Raw genomic sequence first — 21780 nt, 5'->3', positions numbered from 1 at the left:
TAGGTTATGACGCTTAGCTCTGGTCAGGAGACCGCGGACTGTCAGTGCATTGCAGTCCGTACTTGGACTGCGAAAGACAGATGTGTGACTCTGGTCTTACCCCTCCCTTTTCCAAGAAAGCTTTAATAGTTATCTAGTTATTTAAAACTGTCTCCTGGTTCCCCAGTAGGCATAGATACTGCCTCCCGTAGTATTCAAAACCGTTCTCCTGTAATTAACAGTAGTGATGAACGAGCACTACCATGCTTGGGTGCTTGGTACTGGTAGCGAGTAGTAATGAGTGAGCACTACCATGCTCAGGTGCTCGGTACTCGTAACAAGTAGTAATAAGTGAGCACTACCATTCTTGGGTGCTTGGTACTCATAATGAGTAGTAATGAGTGAGCACTACCATGCTCAGGTGATTGATACTCGTAACGGGTATTAATGAGCGAGTACTACCGTGCTCGGGTGCTCGGTACTCGTAATGAGTAGTAATGAGCAAGCACTATCATGCTTGGGTGCTCGGTACTCGTAATGAGTAGTAATGAGTGAGCACTACCATGCTTGGGTGCTCGGTACTCGTAACGAGTAGTAATGAGTGAGCACTACCATGCTCGGGTGCTAGGTACTCGTAATGAGCAGTTTGATGCCCAGATGGGCCTGATTCGTGTACTGAGCATATTAGAACTCAATGGGCAACTAGAGGATTCTTCGAGAAGAGTTCCCCATTGACTTCCATTATATTCGGGTACTCGAGTCGTGCCCATCTGTGCGTCCAACTGCTCGTTACGAGTAATGAGCACCCAAGCACCAAGCATGGTAGTGCTCGCTCATCACTAATGAACAGCTGTGTCATTCGCCTATCGTCATCAAGCTCTAATACTCCTAGATTAAAAGGGTCCTTGCTTCAGAGTAAGTAGTCTAGTAGTCACAACAGTCCCCCAGTAGTCTCAGCATTCCCCATATATTAGGAATTAACATCAAGTTTGGTCTCAACCCCCTTTACTCAGAAGGTAGTATCTGTCATGGACTCATGCGGACCTTGCTTCCTCAGTACATAGCCATCCACCACGCTCTGGTAGTCACAGCGGCTCCCCGTGATTATCAGCAGGTTGGCTCTCACCCCTCTCTTCTCAGCAGGCAGTAATAGTCATGGATTTAACCAGGACCTCAATTTATTTCGATTTCCGTCACGAACATTGGCGCATTATACCTAAAATCCAGAGGTCTTACAAAAGTGTAGCTCGTGCTAAAAGCTTTGCCATTTGTTCACGTTTAGAGAATTACAGTTTTAGAAACGTTCGAGTGGCAGAAAATTACTGTTCACATGAAAGCAATCTGGTGGCGAGGTACGCTGCAGAGGAATGAGCGCTGAAGAAGCGGAGTCACATATTGCGATTAGGGATATGGAGGGTTCAGTCTATAAGGGACGGCCATGGGTGGCCTCATCGCTCCTAATCTATAAGCAATGGCACCATAATTAAGGCTCTTATGAGCTTTCGTGCCTGGTGCCTGACTGCCATTGTGACTTCTGCTTTGGATTTATTAACTGCTGCTTAATTACAATTCTTTCATAAGAAGGATGTGCTGTGCATTAATGTCACTTTTACTCGCTTTCATCATGTAGCATAAATTTTCCTTTTCTAATTATTCATTATATGATACGAAAAAAAAAGTATTCCCGAAACTTTTCCCCATAGAGAAGAAAGCAGAATGTGAGTGCAGGAGCGCAACGTCACTGCGGGGAACGTTGGATTGGCAGGACTTAGTGGAAATCCTATGTGCGGCTACTTTAAAGCAAATGCATGTTATTTAGCCCATAACACCTCAAATAAATAGAATGGAATTATGGCCTTATTCAGTGCAAAGGATGTAATAAGTGATACAAAGCACAGCATACATTCACGTACTGTAAATTTAGTATCCACACCCTACAGGTAATTTCTGTTGCATGCAGAAGAGGTTTGTAAAAGTCTTTTACTTTGCTGCTACTATAAAAGCTAACCATCATATTTCACAAAATGAGCTTTTGCTGTAATCAAGTTTTACTTTTTAAACATTATTGGTGTTTTTTTTTCTTCTAATGGTTCATGTTACTTTCTAAAAAAAAAATAAAAAAATAAAAAACATTTTGAAAACTTGCAATTTTAACCCCGACAACAGAGCCTTACAATAGAATGACACTTCCTACTCTAAATTCTCTTCAGTCATCATGTTATATGCTTCACAATAGGTGCTGTACACACTTAACCACTGCCTTGCTCGATAACCTCTGCACAGGTCACGGCGCATGCTCACTGCAGAGGTTACGGCGCATGCTCACTGCAGAGGTTACGGCGCATGCTCACTGCAGAGGTTACGGCGCATGCTAACTGCAGAGATCACAGCGAATGCTCACCGCACAGGTGACAGAGCGCACAGGTGACAGAGCATGCTCACCGCACAGCTCACGGCGGATGCTCACCGCACAGGTCACGACGGATACTCACCGCACAGGTCACGACGGATGCTCATCGCACAGCTCACGGTGGATGCTCAACGCACAGGTCACGGCGGATGCTCACCGCACAGGTGATAGAGCGCACAGGTGACGGCGGATGCTCACTGCACAGGTGACAGAGCACACAGGTGACAGAGCATGTTCACCGCACAGGTGACAGAGCATGCTCACTACACAGGTCATGGCGCATGCTCACCACACAGGTGACAGAGCGCACAGGTGACAGCGCACAGGTCAAGGCACATGCTCACCGCGCAGGTGACGGCGCGTGCTCACCGCGCAGGTGACGGCGCGTGCTCACCGCGCAGGTGACGGCGCGTGCTCACCGCGCAGGTGACGGCGCGTGCTCACCGCGCAGGTGACGGCGCGTGCTCACCGTGCAGGTCATAGCACATGCTCACCGCACAGGTCACAGAAGCGCACTCACTGCACTCTACCATAAATGTCCACATCTTTGAGTCCTATGGCTTTAAGTGAAATCTCTGAACTGCAGCATCTCAGGCAATAATACTTATTACAGATGATACAGAGAGGAGCACATAATAATACTTAACACTTTTTGAGCCTCCTGTAAAAAAACGCTTGCTAATTTGGGCAGTGTTTTCATGACTGTCCCCCAAAAATTGGAACGTTACGTACCAGCTCTCATGTCTCTTCTAATCTGTTTTCAGCTTCATTTTAGCAGATTTATGACAGCTTTATTTTTCATTTTTCTGCTACGTGTATTTTTTCTTTTGTGTTTTATTTTAGATCCTTTTTATTGTGAAGAATGCAATGAGGGAAGCCATAGCTATAGGGATTTTAATAGCATCTGTCCTCTCGCTAAACCATGAGGCTTTTCTACCCGGTTGCAGATTAGCACAACTTTGCAGTTCAGTGTGTAAAGCCACAGAGAAAAGCTATTTTCTCTCCACAATCCGGTTTTCCGCAGCCGCTGCTTGATAGAGAATGTGACAAGTTCCTTTGCCGCGCTGCTTTTCCGATTTATACTCGTCTCTGTTGTCTTTTTGATGAGAATGTCATTGTTTAGATCAGATGTGGCTCATTATGGTGAATGAAGCTGCTATAATAGAGCAATTATTTCCATGCCCTAAAGTTATAAATATCAACAGGAAAATCACTAATCATAGACAATATTTGGAAACTCTTCCAGTTTTGCTTTTTTTTTTCTTTAATGGAGGCACTCAAGTTCTTCTTTGAGATTCTCCAGGAAAATTGCTATTGTTCGTGAGCGACAGGAGAAAAAAAAACCAAAAATCAGATATGCATTATATGGTATGAATGCTAAAAGCTATTTTTATTTTTTTTTTTACCAAAAGATATAGCTCGGCACGCAGCCTTAGATGCCATAATTAATACATGCCTATGGGTTGCAGGATAGAGACAATCATGTTTCTTTATGATATGCAAATATCCCTGACCAAGCCATCAAACGTCTAATAGGGTAGATGAAAATTAGCATTATTTCACCCAAAGCTGTATTAATAAGCGAATTTCTCAGTATGATCCAAATTGCTTATGTTCCTATAGAAATCAAGTACCGTTTGATACATTCAGAAAGCGTTTCAGAGTCAAATATACCATCGCAGACCCTGAAAATAAGGGGGTGTTTCAGACTACCGGTTGCTCAACAACCGCATGCAACTAAATCGGTCGGCTCAACTTCCCAGCTGTCTAGGTTAAAATTGAGAAAGGGGCACAGCGCTAAAACCCCTTCATTCTCTTCTTGCTAGAAATAAACCCCTATTAAACGCCTATTAACGCCATCACTTACGAAGAAGAGAATTCCACAGCTCTACTACAATATGAGCCAAATGAACATACATTGCCGCTGTACTTTTTTAAATGATGTCTTTGGCTATTGTGGGATGTCACCAAATAGATCATTTTCATGCACATCCAAAGTGTGGAGCCCCAAATATGTGTGAAATATAATAAATAACTGTCATGATAGGCCAGAATGACGCTGTCACGCTAGGTACGGGGAAGTACTAAGCGAACGGTGAAAGGAAAGGGAAGCGAAAGCCTGTGTCTAGGGAAGGGGGAGATGGTGACCCCTGTGGGCCCTTGTTCCCTCAACCCCTAGATGGGTTCCGCAACTATTCTCCGAGCCAGAAACCTGACCCTGATCTGGGGCCTAGGTGGGGAGTGGATGGGTGAGCTCTTCAACGCCACTAGGCACTACATGTCACACAGGGATAACAAACGGGAAAACAACTTATCTCTAGTTGTCTCAGGGAGAGAATCTGCAACAACCACCACAATTCTGAAGCATGCAAGCTGTCTGCTTGCATTGAAGACTTGATAAAGATATATGAAATATCACCAGCACCGAGTAATAAGAAGTGAAGGTGTATAGAGACAAGAGAAGTACTAATGAACAGCAGCTGACAGGCTGAGCAATGCCACAGGGTCCTAGAGGGAAAGGGATGAAAACCAAGCAGGAATGATAGAAGGTCAGGGAGCAGTTTGTGCAGCCAAATGCTGTGACCTTCTATAGCCGGACACCAAAGGACAGTCTTGTTACTTGTGATAGAGGAAGGGAAAGTGGTACAAAGGGGAGTCCTAAAGATAGGGAAAGGGTGGTATGGGTGACCTCTAAACACTCCCCTGAGACTGAACCCTGCTCTCCTTAATGTCCCTAGACTGGTCCTTCCCCCATACGCGATCACATGCCTAAGTCCTGGCTGACCCAGAGCTAGGCAACAAGACACTAGTTTTACTATTACGAGAAGACATCAGTGGGAGATAGACAAATGCAAGTGGATAAAACAATAAACAGAACAACTTCTCCTGGGAGGTCAGCATAGAAGAACGATGACTGGCATATGGGAGAGTACGGAGTGAGCTTAAATAATGAAAGGGAGAGGCAGCAAGGTGCAGCAGCTGAGATTACAATTATATGGAATCTCAGCAGGAGATTTCACCAAATGAAAATACATCCACTCTATCATGTTCTAGAATCTAGAGGAACTCCGATCTCCTAATTGCCATGACCTTTCAATCCCAGATACCGCAATGGTCTCAGCAGGACATGACACCCTCGTGACAATAACCCACAAAAAAAGCATGTCTGTGACCAAAGATCACTATAAAACATCAACTTTATTAATCCCTTAATGACTGGGCAATTTTTCATTTTTACGCTTTAGTTTTCTCCTCCCCTTATTCCAAGAGCCATAACTTTTTTATTTTTCTTTCTATATGACCATGTAAGGGATGCTTTTTTAGTGGATGAGTTGTACTTTTGCATGACATCATTTGTTTTATCACATGATTTAATGGTAACTAGGGGAAAAAATTTCAAGTATGGCGAAATATATAAAAAAAAATTGTGTCATTCTGCAATAGTTTTTTTTAGTTTTTTTTTATTTACAGATTTCATTCTACCATAAAACTGACCTGGCAGTCTGATTCTCCACGTCATCTACACTATGATTATGTAGATACCAAATATCTATAGTTTTTGTTTTATTTCCATGGAAAAAAAAAGTCTGAAATTTAAAAAAAAAATAAAAAAAAATCTTGCTTTTTATTGAGAGCTGTAACGTTTCCAATCTTTGGGATTTGGGGCTTTGTGAGTTTTTTGTTTTTACGCTCAGAGCTGTGTATGTATATATATATATGTATATATATATATATATATGTATATATATATATATATATATATATGTATATATATATATATATATATATATATATATATATATATATATATATATATATATATATATAATTTTATTTAGGGGTATATACAATGTTTTCATCACCTGTTATTACATTTTTTTTCTGTTTGTTCCAGCGGTTGAAAAACTGCAATTCTAATGGTTTTATCTTTTTTCTCGTTATGCTGTTTACTGATCGGATTAAATTATTTTATATGTTAAGACAGAGCTTTTACGAACACAGCAATACTAAATATGTGTTGTTGTTTTATTTTATTAATTTTTAATGTGGTAAAGGGAGGTGATTTAAACTTTTGTTTTTTTAAACTTTTGTTTTTTTAACTTTCTATTGTATTTAAAAGTACCGGTATTTAAAAGTCCCCTTAGGGGACTTAAACCTGCAATAGTCTGATCACTTTTTGTATATAAAGCAGTGCGTCAGCATTGCTGTATATAGAAGAAAATCACATTGTCCTATGAATGCCGGCCACAGGATGGTATTCACAGTACAGAGATGACAGACTCCGGGGTCTTTATCTGACTACTGACTGTCATGACAAAACATCAGCGTCCTGTAATAGTGTCTCTGGCGCGCCAAAGGTGTTCAGAATAACGTGCCCCCGCCGGTGAGCGTTAGAGATTGACAGCAGCATATAACAGGTTAACAGCTGCTTCACCCACAGCTGTAATAAAAACATATAGAAAAAAAAAAAATATATATATATATATATATATACGGTGTGTGTGTGTGTGTGTGTGTGTGTATATATATATATATATATGTATATATATATAATATATATATATATATATATATATATATATATATATATATGGTGGATATACATACATACATATATATGTGTATATATATATATATATATATATATATATATGTGTATATATATATATATATATGTGTATATATATATATTTTTATATATATATATATCTATATAAATTAAGAGACCACTGCAAAAATTGTCAGTTTTTCTGATTTTTCTCCGTATAGGTATATTTTTCAGTAAACTGTAAGTTGTTCTTTTATTCTATAAACTACTGACAGTGTCTCCGAATTTCCAAGCAATAAATGTTATATTTATTTTCTGAAAATGAGAAATGGTCAAAATAACAAAACAATGCATTGCTTTCAGACCTCAAATAAGACAAAGAAAGCAAGTTCATAATCATTTAGAAACAACAATACTAATGTTTTAACTTAGGAAGTGTTCAGAAATCAATATTTTGTGGAATATCCATGATTTTTAATCACCGCTTTCATGCGCCTTGGCATTATTTCCACCAGTCTTCAACACTGCTTTTGGGTGACCTTATGCCACTCCTGGCACAAAAATGTAACCAGTTTTTCTTTGTTTGATGGCTTGTGACTATCCATCTTCCTTTTGATTACATTCCAGAGGTTTTCAATGGGGTTCAGGTCTGGAGATTAGGCTGGCCATGACAGAGTTTTGATGTGGTGGTCATTCATCACACATTGCTTGACCTAGCTGTGTGGCATGGCGCATTGAGCTGCTGGAAAAAAACAGTCCCCAGAGTTGGGGAACATTGCCTGAGCAGAAGGAAGCAACTGTTGTCAAGGGAGAAATTTAGGTAAGACTGCTAATGGAGTCTTTGTTCAGGGCAAATCCAAAGGATGGGTCCAAATTAGCTATCTGTGCAGATATAATAAATTAATCAGACAATGATCACAACGAGACGTGTTCACCGTTTGAGTCAGTATAGGCGTCTGACTCATGTATTCCATAGCTCAGATATCAGTATTACATTTCAACCTTCAGACATGTACAAAAGTATCAATCTGTCTTTTCTCACACATCGAAGCAGTATAGGGAGGTGCGTAGGGACATAGAAACCCACATTTCATCCCACAGATAATACATTCCCTCTTTGTGTGAAACCACTGATAAGCATGGATACCTTCTCTGTTCATTGTTTGTACATTTGTCCATTCATCCTTTGTTAACTCTTTCTTGAACATACATCTTAAGGTGGTGTCACACATAGCGACGACGACAACGACGTCACTGCTAAGTCACCATTTTCTGTGACGTAGCAGCGAGGTCCCGTCACTGTCGCTGTGTGTAACATCCAGCAACGTGCTGGCCCCTGCTGTGAGGTCGCCGGTCGTTGCTGAATGTCCTGCTTCATTTTTTGGACGTTGCTCTCCCGCTGTGAAGCACACACCGCTGTGTGTGACAGCGAGAGAAGGACGAACTGAAGCGAGCAGGGAGCTGGCATCTGGCAGCCTGCGGTAAGCTGTAACCACGGTAAACATCGGGTAACCAAGAAGCCCTTTCCTTGGTTACCCGATATTTACCTTAGTTACTAGCGTCCGCCGCTCTCGTGCTGCCAGTGTCGGCTACACGTAGCTGGAGTACACATCGGGTAATTAACCCGATGTGTACTCTGGCTAGTAGTGCAGGGAACAGGGAGCCGGCACTGGCAGCATGAGAGCGGCGGACGCTAGTAACTAAGGTAAATATCGTGTAACCAAGAGAAGTGCTTTCCTTGGTTACCCGATATTTACCTTAGTTACGCTTCCACGCGTCGCTGCTAGCTGGGGGCTGGTCACTGGTGAGATCTGCCTGTTTGACAGCTCACCAGCGACCATGTAACGACGCAGCAGCGATCCTGATAAGGTCAGATCGCTGGTCGTGATCGCTGCTGCGTCGCTATGTGTGACACCACCTTTAGAATCATATTACGGCGTCTCTGCAATTGTCATATACACACACAGATAATTATGCAACAACATCTATACTTTGATTATTTACATACACAGATAATCTTATTACATTTAAACAAACAACCTATAGCCCAGGCTACCTTCACACTGTTTTTCCAGGATAACCTTGTTTGCGGCTTAATTCATATGTCCTTCGCAAAGTTTAATCTGCCCAATTCCAGCCTTGCTGAAGCATCCCGAGATCATCACCGATCCTCCACCAAATTTCATAGTGGGTGACCGTGTAAGACACTGTGGCTTGTACGCCTCTCCAGGTCTCCGTCTAACCATTAGATAACCAGGTGTTAGGCAAAGCTGAAAATTAGACTCATCAGAGAAGATTACCTTACTCTAGAAATTGGGCAGATTAAACTTTGCGAAGGACGTATGAATCAAGCCGCAATCTCAATCTCCCGACCTGAACCCCATTGAAAACTTCTGGATTATAATGAAGAGGAATTATACCTCAATTATTTATACCTCAAATACAGCCAGATTTTTGCCCGATTGTTGGACCTGGGTTTTTCAAACTGGGACAGTGATATACTGATGTGTGAAAGGAGGAATTTTTCTTCAGCCCAACCTTTCAATTAAAAAACAAAATTTTATGAAAAAAAGGATTAAAAATTTCAAGGGTTTATGGTTAACACTTGAGCGTTTCTGACAGCTGGGTGCCCTTAATCATAGCATGGTATACATATGAAATACAAAGTCTTCTTCAATATGTAACCATCAAAGGGAATCTGTCATCAGGTTTTTGCCATTTAATCTGAGAGCAGCATAACGTGGGAACAGAGGTCCTGATTCCAGTGATGTGTCACTTACTGGGCTTCTTAGTGTAGTTTTGATAAAATCACTGTTTAATCAGCAGTAGATTATCATTGCAGGACTACTTGACGTGCTGCCAGGTAGTCCGGCATATTCATGAGCTCTGTATAACTGCTAGACCTGCAGCAGAGAACACATTGATTTTATCAAAATGACAGCAAACAGCTCAGTAAGTGACACATCGCTGGAATCAGGGTCTCTGTCTCTACGTTATGCTGCTCTCAGATGGGGCAGCAAAAACCTTGTGACAGATTCCCTTTAATCACTTGTGGGACTTTAGATGACCAATTAGGAGTTCAGAAAATTACAGACCATAAAAAGGAAGGAAAATGTAACAATCAGACACAATGAAATCGTGAAAAACAGGTGCATAGAAAATAGGAATGGAAAACTCACACGCTAAAAGAATCTGGCCTTAGTCTTTTATTGTAACCATCGCATTCAATCTAATTCTACATTGTACTTGAAAAATAAATATGTCACCCGATGTGTAATTGAAGGCCTTAATCTCCCCGCACACATCTATATCCTCTTATTATCCTGGGGCATTCTTTTCCTCTACGGTCTTGCAGGATTTCATCAGAGTTGCGCCCAGGAAAGCTTTCAATCATTCCTAGTCATCAGTCTTATTTTCCGCGCCGTGCGATTTCTCGGTAGAGCTATCACACGCTGATGAACAGTTGTTGTTTTATCGCTGTCGAGTTATACATTTCAGCAGATTAGGTTTTGTGTATTGGCAGCAGGGTCTGATTTCTCCTCATCCGTGTACTCGAGTCCGGATCCTGCTCCGTCCATTGTGCGAGTGTTTACACTCGGAGGCTGCAGATAGAGGTGGAGGTGGGAAATACTTTCAGAGAAGCTTTCAGCTCCATAGACGGATAGGGTAAATCACTTCTGCCTTACCCCATGATGGCCTGCTGTGTATGTAATAACACATTGGTTGGTAAAGTGTCTCCAAAACAGTATGGTGCGCAATATGGAAAAGTGGTGTGCAACCTGTGGTCCTCCCCTGCAACTCCTGATTTTTCGTTCGGGGAAGGGTATAAGATAGCAATCAGCTAATAGATACAATATGTACAGTTAGGTCCAGAAATATTTGGACAGTGACCGAATCTTCGTGATTTCAGCTCTGCAGGCTACTATTATTTAAAGTTGGATAACTGAGATGCAATTAAAGTTCAGCCTTTCGGGTTAAAGGGAACCTATCACCACTTTTTTGGCCTATAAGCCGCGGCCACCACCACCAGGCTCTTATATACAGCATTCCAACATGCTGTATATACGAGCCCAACATAAAAAACACTTTATAATACTTATCTAACAGTCGCGCTTTGGGCCTAATGGGCGTCTCCATTGTCCAGTGCCGGCGCCTCCTCTTTTGGCCATCTTCGTCCTCTTTCTGAAGCCTGTGTGCATGATGCGTCTACGTCATACACACTCGCCGGTCCTGCGCAGGCGCACTACATTACTTTGATCTGTCCTGCTCAGAGCAGATCAAACTGCGCCTACTCAGGACCTGAATGCCGGCGAGTGTGTATGATGTCGGACCCATCATGCACCGCAGCTAGAGAAGAAGGAGAATAATAAAGGCCAAAAGAGGCGGCACCGGACAACGGAAACGGCCATTAGGCCCACAGCGCGAATGTTAGGTAAGTATTATAAAGTGTTTTTTATGTTATACCCCCGGCCTGGGCTCTTATATACAGCATATTAGAATGCTGTATATAAGAGCCCGGTGGTGGTGGCCGCAGCTTATAGGCCAAAAAAGTGGTGACCGGTTCCCTTTAATTAAACAGGTTGAACAAAAATATCCCGTGAAATGTATCGGAATTACAACTACAGTGGAACCTTGGTTTACGAGAACAATCCATTCTGGGGGTGTGCTTGTAAACCAAGTTACTCGTCTAGCAAAGCAAGATTTCCCATAGCAAACAATAGAAACTCAGACAATTTGTTCCAAAACTTGCGCAATGTCCCCTATTTTGCCATTCCACACATGCACAAACACACACACACACACACACACACACACACACACACACACACACACACACACATATTATGCTCACCTTACCCTCCGTTCCCTCACCGGCCTCCTGGTTCTTGTGGTCTGCAGGTATGTGTATCTGGTAACCATCGAGACAATGCGGGAGCTTCCACTGTCAGCGTCAACGTCATACGAAGGAGCCGCTTGCCTCTGATTGGCTTTGAGAAGCGGGTGACAGCGGATGTTCCTCCATCGTCGCGATGGTTACCCGATACACATACTGTACTTGCGGACTACAAGAACCAGGAGGCCTGCGAGGGAACGGAAGGTAAGGTGAGCATATTTGTGTGTGTGTTTGTGCGGACTGCAAGAGCGGGTCAGAGCGCGGTGAAAGTACGGAACCGGAAGTGTGTGCGGTGAGTATTTGCTCGTACAGCAAAGCATTGCTCGTAAACTGAGTTACAAATTTACAGCAAGCTTTGGTCGTATAGCGAAATACTCGCACACCAAGTTACTCGTAAACCAAGGTTCCACTGTATTTTTGTACAAATTCTCATCCTTTGAGGGGCTCAGAATTAATTGGACAATTTACTTTATCATAAATAAAATGTTAATGTTTAATACTTTGTAGAGAGTCCTATGCAGTAATGGCTGCCCGAAGTCTTTTGTCCATGGACGTCCCCAAACGCTGGTTTGCTCCTGTGTGAGGCTTTGCCGGTCTTTACTGCAGCGATGTCACTTGTTGCTTGTTTCTGGGTCTTATTGCCTTACGTTTTGTCTTAAACATGTGAAATTCAGCTCGATGGGACTGCGATCTGGTGATGACTCGGCCATTGCAGAATATTCCACTTCTTTGCCTTAAAATCCTGGATCGCTTTCGCAGTATGTTTTGGGTCATTGGCCATCTGCACTGTGAGGCGCTGTCCAGTCAACCTTGCTGCATTTGGTTGAATGTCAGCAGAAACTATCGCCTACTATACTTCAGAATTCATCCGGCTGCTTCTTTTTCAATTGTATATCTAGTGACCATGCATGCCCAGCCATCACACTGCCTCCACCATGTGTTACAGAAGATGTGCCCAGTTAGTTCGGGAGACTGGGCCCCGGCTCGGTGATGCCGGGTCAACTTCCAAACATCCAATTCCAGAAGTTGACATGACATCACTGAACATCAGAGGTCGCTGCAGCCCGGTCACGTGATGGGTACTGAGCGGACAGTGATAGCGACAGAATTGGCAACAGAAGCTATTTGGAAAAAGCCTTCTGTCTCCGCTTTAAATCGATGTGGCCACTATGCTTTGTATTGGACCATGTCTTGAATGAGTTATCTATAGTGATGAGCGGACCAGTGGAAGTTCACGTTCACTGGGTTCAGCTGGACTTTAGTTAAAATTTTGGTTCGGGAGCTCAGCTTGATCCCAGACCCTGAACCCCATATAACTCAATGGAGACCCAAATGGTTGTAGTAAGGGCTAGGGGTCTGCAAGAGGAAGCAAATTGGGGGTAAGAACAGGACAATTGCCCCACAAACAAATAGTAATAAAAAAACGGCGTGGGATCCCCTCTGTTTTTGATAACCAGCCAAGTTAAGCCAACTGCTGGTGGTTGCAGCCCTCAGCTGTCTGTTTTACCTGCGTTGGTTATCAAGAATAGGCGGGATCCCATGTCATTGGTTTTTTTTATTTATTTTGTTCACAGCATGGTATAGGTATCTTCCCCTTACCGAAAAGGTTGTTGATTGACAGCGCTGAAAGCGAACAACACCCAAACTCGGACACGGACGTCCATGAAAATTTCGAGATCGAGCCCCAGACACCAGGTGTTCCCTATGACTCCTGACGTTTACAGTTCGGGTTCGCTCATCCCTACTTATCTGTGGACACGGCACAAGAGACGCTCTTTGCAACCACCCTCCTTTCTGTATGAGTTATTAGGCGCAGATCCCCTCAAATAATGTATTGCATTAAAATTGTTTTTCGCAACTAAACCATGCCTGTAAGCACATTTGTGATGGCTGCATAGTAGTGTACACCTGGGGTGGTAGAGTCGCTCTTTATTTTGGTGCTGCACATACAGACCCAAGGCTGTGCCGATATTCTATCCGTCTGAAATGGACTTTACAGTTCGCACAGAGCAGGATCCCCGGTAATGGCCATCTAGGGGACAGGTTTCCCTTTATTGGCACCTAAACACTAAAGCCCAAATTCATAAAAGTTTAAATTCGCACATAAACGAGCAGCCTGAGAAATGTCCCTGCAAACTTTATCTCCGATGCCTCAAATTTCTCTTTTGTACTTTTACTTTCCGTTTGGCAATGTTACAGATGGGAAATACTCTGTAAATTTTGCATTCGGCAATAGCTCCCTCGCTCCCTCACTATCTCTTATTAATCTGGCTCCATTCATCTCTGAGACCGTGTTTAAAAATAAGTGTAGGTTTTTTCCATAGCAGCTAAGTACGCCATCAGTTATAATGTCTGAAATTTCTTCCGAAAGTCACGGAAATTCCAGGTCTCTCTTTTACGAGTCGCAGAACTTATATGGAGACTTGGTAACAAATAACCGGGGGGTGATGTGAAGTGGTCTGGGATGCTGCTCGCTACGATGGGTCATCTTCTAGAAACCATGATAAAGGCCGAGGGGACGTAACAGTGACATGATGACGCACAATTCGGACTTTTGTGATATAAGGAGCCAGCACCTAGTACGCCTTACCTTATTATTAGGATGGAGACATAGTCCAAATTGTTAGGGTCTCTGCAACCTGTTATTTTTCTTTTAAAGGGAACCTGTCACCAGTTTTTTCCCTATTAAACTAAAAATATCACCTTCTGCAGCTCCTGGTCTGCATTTTAGGAAGGTGCACCTTGTTGCTGGCCCCCCTTGCAGACCCCTAAAAGAACTTTATAAAATCTTACTGTTTCCTATGCAAATGAGTTTGGTTGGCCAGATGGGCAGGCTCTAGTTCGGCTCCTGTCCCCCCTCCTGCCGCTGTTCGCCATCCTTCAGTCATGATTTACATGGATTACGCCGCCCCCGTCATCATCCACGCTGCTGGAGGCTCGCACAGGCGCATTTCGCTTTGCCTCTATCTCAGGGCTGAGCATAAAGTTTCCCTCGCGCGATTGCCGGTGATGTAGTTGCGCAGACACGAGATTATGGGCGGGTACGAGGATGACGCTGGTGAGGTCATGCACAGCGCCACCCATAATCTCGCGCCTGCGCAACTACATCACCGGCGCTCGCGCAAAGGAAACTTTATGCTGAGCCTCGCAATAGAGGCACAGCGAAATGCGCCTGCGCGAGCCTCCAGCAGCGTGGATGATGACAAGGTCGGCGTCATCCATGTAAATCATGACTGGAAGACTGAGAACAGCGGCAGGAGGGGGGACAGGAGCCGAATTAGAGCCCGCCCATCTTGCCAACCTAACTCATTTGCATAGGAAACGGCAAGATTTTATAAAGTTCTTTTAGGGGTCTGCAAGGGGGGCCAGAAACAAGGTGCACCTTCCTAGAATGCAGCCCAGAAGCTGCAGAAGGTGATATTTTTTGTTTAATAGGGAAAAAACTGGTGACAGGTTCCCTTTAAAGACGGATAATAAACTATTATTATTGTTACTTTTATTCTCCATGTAGATAAAATAATTACTTCATATATCCCATTTTATAACAACCTGTACGGCCATCATTACTGCTCGGGTTTGCTAGGTGCTTCTCCCGTAATCTGCTTGTTGTGGTGATTGAGACCATTGATTAAACAAAACTATATTTTACCTGTATTTTATGTAATAATAATTATTTTATGCTTTTTTTCCCCCCAAGGGTCTGAAAATGATTGAAGGATACAGTCCTGTAATACAGTCCCTTTTAGGGACATTGTTCACGTGGGGACTGACTGCAGCTGGATCTGCATTGGTTTTTGTGTTTGCCACTGGACAGGTAAGTGATATGTAGTGTTTTTTGTTTGCACTCGTCTTTTTTCCTTGTCTTCTTCCAAGTGCTGTAACGTGTTTTTTTTCGTTATTTTTTTTTTAAGGGGGGTAGATTATTTGTCATTTTGAAAGAAAGCATTCACATTACCATATAGTGTACTGGAAACAGAAAAGGAATTTAATGGTGGAGATCAGGTGAAGAAAAAAAAAAGTACAATTATTCCATTGGTTTTATTTGGTATAGTTTTTCCGTTTTAGTTGATTGACTGCTAGCATGGACATCCCCAGTAAGATCATATCAATTAAAATAAAATGTGCGTTCAGAGATTGACAGTGGTATTTAAGTGGTTAAACAGCAATTTTGGGAGCTAAGTTTGATCTCTGCTGTGAGAGGCAATTGCTGTGTCGCATATGCATTTTACTTCTGGGGGATCTGCGATCAGAAGGTTTCAAAGCTTAATTGGTCGCAGGTCCTCATTGGAGCCCAACTTGACTGTTATCTTGTATTGGAGTGGATTTACTTTCATTTGATGCTGAAGAGCTTGAGGACCCTTTCCCTTCTGGCTGAGATTATGCATTGTCTTAATCACAGTTGCAGCAACTTATCATCACTCCCTTTCACTATATTTTTACCCACTCCTGGCTTCACTCCATGCTGGTTATAGTTATTCTATACTGACCACTTTGAAGGAGCCTGTCTTTGGAGAAGCTGAGGTGTTAATTTCTGTTGCAGCTGAGACGTTTCTTGCTGGAGAAGCCAAGTAGTGCTGTTTGTTGAGTCTTTCCCCACCCGTCTTGCCTTCCTTGTGTTGTTTTTTTGCAGTAGTGACACTAGTCAGGGTGAGTTCAGGGCCAAAGAGGGTCTAGGCACATGATGGCGCACGAGTGCAGGGACCCATCTTGGGATGTTACTGGGTGCAGGCATCAGACTCAAGTGAGTATTAGGAGGTGACCCCACATTCCTCTTTCCATTGCCAGGGCCTTCGGATGTACTTCACTGGTTTTCCCTTTGTGTTGCACCGCTTGCTTGATGTCCTTTCACACCCAGCGTGACAGACTGTCTGTCTAACACAGCTGAAACCTGCCCTGTGTTGAGGAGGCTCAGTTTCTAAAACCATATTATACACCCACACCATCCCCATAATGTACTATTATCTCATGGGTAGAGAAGGTAATATTATTTTATGTTTACTTTTACTACCGTGTTTTTCCAAAAATAAGACCTCCCCCAAAAATAAGCCCTAGCAGGGATTTTCAGCATTTTCGGAGAAAGGCTTAAATATAAGCCCTCCCCCGAAAATAAGCCCTAGTCGCGGATCAATAATGAAGTGTCCGTGCAGCTAAAAAAGTTACAGATACTACAGCACACTTCATTATACACAGCGGCACCCGGCAATTACACTCACCCGACTGAGCGGCAGGACCTGCAGTGATCGCACACCCGCACACATCAGCTCACACACACACACACACACACACACACACACAATCAGATTTCACACACACACACACACACACACCAGATCTCACACACAAACATCGGATCGCACACACAGTCAGATCGCACACATAATCAGATCGCACACACAAACATCGGATCACACGCAAACATCAAATCACACACATAAACATCGGATCGCATACACACTCACCTCATCCAGTGACAGCGATCTCTTCTCGCCGGGAGAATCCTGAGAGGCAGTGCAGTGGATCGCAACGAACAGGACCTGCGGCCGGACACGTGACTTGCTCTCATTCCCTGCTGCCGTAAGTGCTGGATGTGATGTTATGTGTGTGTGTGTGTGTGTGTGTGTGATCTGCTGTGTGTGTGATCTGCTGTGTGTGTGATCTGCTGTGTGTGTGATCTGCTGTGTGTGTGATCTGCTGTGTGTGTGATCTGCTGTGTGTGTGATCTGCTGTGTGTGTGATTTGCTGTGTGTGTGATCGGATGTGTGTGTCTGCAATCGGCTGTGTGTGCCTGTGATCAGATGTGTGTATCTGTGATCGGCTGTGTGTGCCTGTGATCGGATGTGTGTGCCTGTGATCGGATGTGTGTGCCTGTGATCGGATGTGTGTGCCTGTGATCGGATGTGTGTGCCTGTGATCGGATGTGTGTGCCTGTGATCGGATGTGTGTGCCTGTGATAGGATGTGTGTGCCTGTGATAGGATGTGTGTATCTGTGATAGGATGTGTGTGCCTGTGATAGGATGTGTGTATCTGTGATCGGATGTGTGTGCTTGTGATAGGATGTGTGTGCCTGTGATCGGCTGTGTGTGCTTGTGATAGGATGTGTGTGCCTGTGATCGGCTGTGTGTATCTGTGATCGGATGTGTGTATCTGTGATAGGATGTGTGTGCCTGTGATCGGCTGTGTGCATCTGTGATCAGCTGTGTGTGCCTGTGATCGGATGTGTGTATCTGTGATGGCTGTGTGTGATCTGCTGTGTATATCTGCGATCTGCTGTGTATGTGTGTGCCTGTGATCGGCTGTCTGTATCTGCGATCTGCTGTGTGTGCCTGCGATCGGATGTGTGTGCCTGTGATCGGATGTGTGTGCCTGTGATCGGATGTGTGTGCCTGTGATCGGATGTGTGTGCCTGTGATCGGATGTGTGTGCCTGTGATCGGATGTGTGGGCCTGTGATCGGATGTGTGGGCCTGTGATAGGATGTGTGTGCCTGTGATCGGCTGTGTGTGCCTGTGATCGGCTGTGTGTGCCTGTGATCGGATGTGTGTGCCTGTGATCGGATGTGTGTGCCTGTGATCGGATGTGTGTGCCTGTGATCGGATGTGTGTGCCTGTGATCGGATGTGTGTATCTGTGATGGCTGTGTGTGATCTGCTGTGTATATCTGCGATCTGCTGTGTATGTGTGTGCCTGTGATCGGCTGTCTGTATCTGCGATCTGCTGTGTGTGCCTGCGATCGGATGTGTGTGCCTGTGATCGGATGTGTGTGCCTGTGATCGGATGTGTGTGCCTGTGATCGGATGTGTGTGCCTGTGATCGGCTGTGTGTGCCTGTGATAGGATGTGTGTGCCTGTGATCGGCTGTGTGTGCCTGTGATCGGCTGTGTGTGCCTGTGATCGGATGTGTGTGCCTGTGATCGGATGTGTGTGCCTGTGATCGGATGTGTGTATCTGTGATGGCTGTGTGTGATCTGCTGTGTATATCTGCGATCTGCTGTGTATGTGTGTGCCTGTGATCGGCTGTCTGTATCTGCGATCTGCTGTGTGTGCCTGCGATCGGATGTGTGTGCCTGTGATCGGATGTGTGTGCCTGTGATCGGATGTGTGTGCCTGTGATCGGATGTGTGTGCCTGTGATCGGATGTGTGTGCCTGTGATCGGATGTGTGTGCCTGTGATCGGATGTGTGTGCCTGTGATCGGATGTGTGTGCCTGTGATCGGATGTGTGTGCCTGTGATCGGATGTGTGGGCCTGTGATCGGATGTGTGGGCCTGTGATAGGATGTGTGTGCCTGTGATAGGATGTGTGTGCCTGTGATCGGCTGTGTGTGCCTGTGATCGGCTGTGTGTGCCTGTGATCGGATGTGTGTGCCTGTGATCGGATGTGTGTGCCTGTGATCGGATGTGTGTGCCTGTGATCGGATGTGTGTGCCTGTGATCGGATGTGTGTATCTGTGATGGCTGTGTGTGATCTGCTGTGTATATCTGCGATCTGCTGTGTATGTGTGTGCCTGTGATCGGCTGTCTGTATCTGCGATCTGCTGTGTGTGCCTGCGATCGGATGTGTGTGCCTGTGATCGGATGTGTGTGCCTGTGATCGGATGTGTGTGCCTGTGATCGGATGTGTGTGCCTGTGATCGGATGTGTGTGCCTGTGATCGGATGTGTGTGCCTGTGATCGGATGTGTGTGCCTGTGATCGGATGTGTGTGCCTGTGATCGGATGTGTGTGCCTGTGATCGGCTGTGTGTGCCTGTGATCGGCTGTGTGTGCCTGTGATCGGCTGTGTGTGCCTGTGATCGGCTGTGTGTGCCTGTGATCGGCTGTGTGTGCCTGTGATCGGCTGTGTGTGCCTGTGATCGGCTGTGTGTGCCTGTGATCGGCTGTGTGTGCCTGTGATCGGCTGTGTGTGCCTGTGATAGGATGTGTGTGCCTGTGATAGGATGTGTGTATCTGTGATCGGATGTGTGTATCTGTGATCAGCTGTGTGTGCCTGCGATCGGATGTGTGTATCTGTGATGGCTGTGTGTGATCTGCTGTGTATATCTGTGATCTGCTGTGTGTGTGTGTGTGTGTATCTGTGATCGGCTGTGTGTGTGATCTGCTGTGTGTGCCTGTGATCTGCTGTGTATATCTGTGATCTGCTGTGTGTCTGTGTGTGATCTGCTGTGTGTCTGGGATCTTCTGTGTGTATCAGCGTGTCAGCTAGCAGCAGGGTAGGACGGCGTGCAGCACCGACCGGAGATCACAGGAGGACCTGGGAACCACGCAGACGTCCTGGTCTGGTGAGTATGAGTCTCCTGGGAAGTGGGGGGGGGGGTCTGCTTTTTTGGGGGCTAAATTTACCCCCAAACGTGTTTCTCCAAGAATAAGACCTCCTCCAAAAATAAGCCCTAGTGCTTTTTTGGCGGGCAAAAAATAATATAAGACAGTGTCTTATTTTTGGAAAAACACAGTATGTAGTTTGCATTACTGGTGTACAGGCTTAGGCATTAGCTGGAAGAAATTCTCACCTTTATGTACCTTTTAGGAGCTGCTTAAACCAGTGCTGGCAGTGTGTACAGACACTGTATTGACAAGGAGAATTTTAACACACAGGTGTCAATGTGTATATCTATACATTTCCAGGAAGAACAATAGAGGGATTTTTTTCCCTACAGAATAGGTGATAGGTGTCTGATTATTTGGAGTTCTCGCAATCATGAGAGTTGGTGTTCTGTGTTCATCGCTTAATTACCAGAGACCGGAGCATAGTAAACAAGGGATGAAAGCAAAAAAACCTTGCCGCTCACCTTTCTTCCTGTAACAGTCCATTGTGCTGTTCTTCCATGCATCCGGTGCTTTGGGGGTCTTCTTTGACTCTTCCATTATTGTCATGGTCATCTCCCTGTTTTTAGAGACTAGGGACAGACAGCTTTGGACTAGAGTCTGTAATTTCCATCTGGAACTCTACATTTAAAGGGAACCTGTCAGCAGAAATTTCGCCCAAAACCTAAAAGCTTCCCCCTCTGCAGCTCCTGGGCTGCATTCTAGAAAGGTCCCTGTTATTATTGTGCCCCATGTGAGACCAAAATAAAGGCTTTATAAAGTGGTACCTTTTTGTATTCAGATAGTGTAAATGTGACACGGGGGCGGTCTCTCTGGCGTCCGTTATTCTGCCTCCTGGTCCTGTATGCCGCCCCCATCGCTCCTTTCCATAGCTGATGCACCGCCCACTGCTCCAGCCATCCCCGCGCATGCCCAGTGCCAGTCTCACGGGACTGAGCAGTGTGACCGCTGGTGACGTGTGCGCAGGCAAGTGATTATGGGCGGGGCTGTTATTGTTATCAGCAAGTACCCGCCCATAATCTCGTGAGCGCGCAAACCTCACCAGCGGTCAGACATACTGTGCTCAGGGTAGTGCTAGACTGTATGGGCTGCTTCCAGGGATGACATCCCTTTTGTCACGTGATAGTATTTTGAACACGCCCCTATCACGTGACAAAAGGGACGTCATCCCTGGAAGCAGCCCATACAGTCTAGCACTACCCTGAGCACAGTGTGACCGCTGGTGAGGTTTGCGCGCTCACGAGATTATGAGCGGGTACTTGCTGATAACAATCACAGCCCCGCCCATAATCACTTGCCTGCGCACACGTCACCAGCGGTCACACTGCTCAGTCCCGTGAGACTGGCACTGGGCATGCGCGGGGATGGCTGGAGCAGTGGGCGGTGCATCAGCTATGGAAAGGAGCGATGGGGGCGGCATACAGGACCAGGAGGCAGAATAACGGACGCCAGAAAGCCCGCCCCCGTATCACATTTACACTATCTGAATACAAAAAGGTACCACTTTATAAAGCCTTTATTTTGTTCTCACATGGGGCACAATAATAACAGGGACCTTCCTAGAATGCAGCCCAGGAGCTGCAGAGGGGGAAGCTTTTAGGTTTTGGGTGAAATTTCTGCTGACAGGTTCCC

At 44.8% G+C, this 21780-nt stretch overlaps 1 protein-coding gene across 1 annotated transcript in view; it reads left to right on the top strand.

Annotated features, from left to right (window-relative positions):
- SLC39A11 (solute carrier family 39 member 11) overlaps positions 1-21780 on the top strand; it is a 550060-nt gene that overhangs the window by 8153 nt on the left and 520127 nt on the right. The window contains exon 2 of the mRNA XM_075350678.1: positions 15530-15646. Within this exon, the coding sequence (XP_075206793.1) occupies positions 15539-15646 (108 nt within the window). The 5' untranslated portion in view covers positions 15530-15538. The remainder of the gene's footprint in view (positions 1-15529; positions 15647-21780) is intronic.

This window comes from Anomaloglossus baeobatrachus, chromosome 5, assembly GCF_048569485.1.
Source record: "Anomaloglossus baeobatrachus isolate aAnoBae1 chromosome 5, aAnoBae1.hap1, whole genome shotgun sequence".
Taxonomy (NCBI): Eukaryota; Metazoa; Chordata; class Amphibia; order Anura; family Aromobatidae; genus Anomaloglossus; species Anomaloglossus baeobatrachus.
The sequence above is the reverse complement of the archived record's forward strand: the minus strand, read 5'-3'. Positions and strand labels throughout refer to the sequence as shown.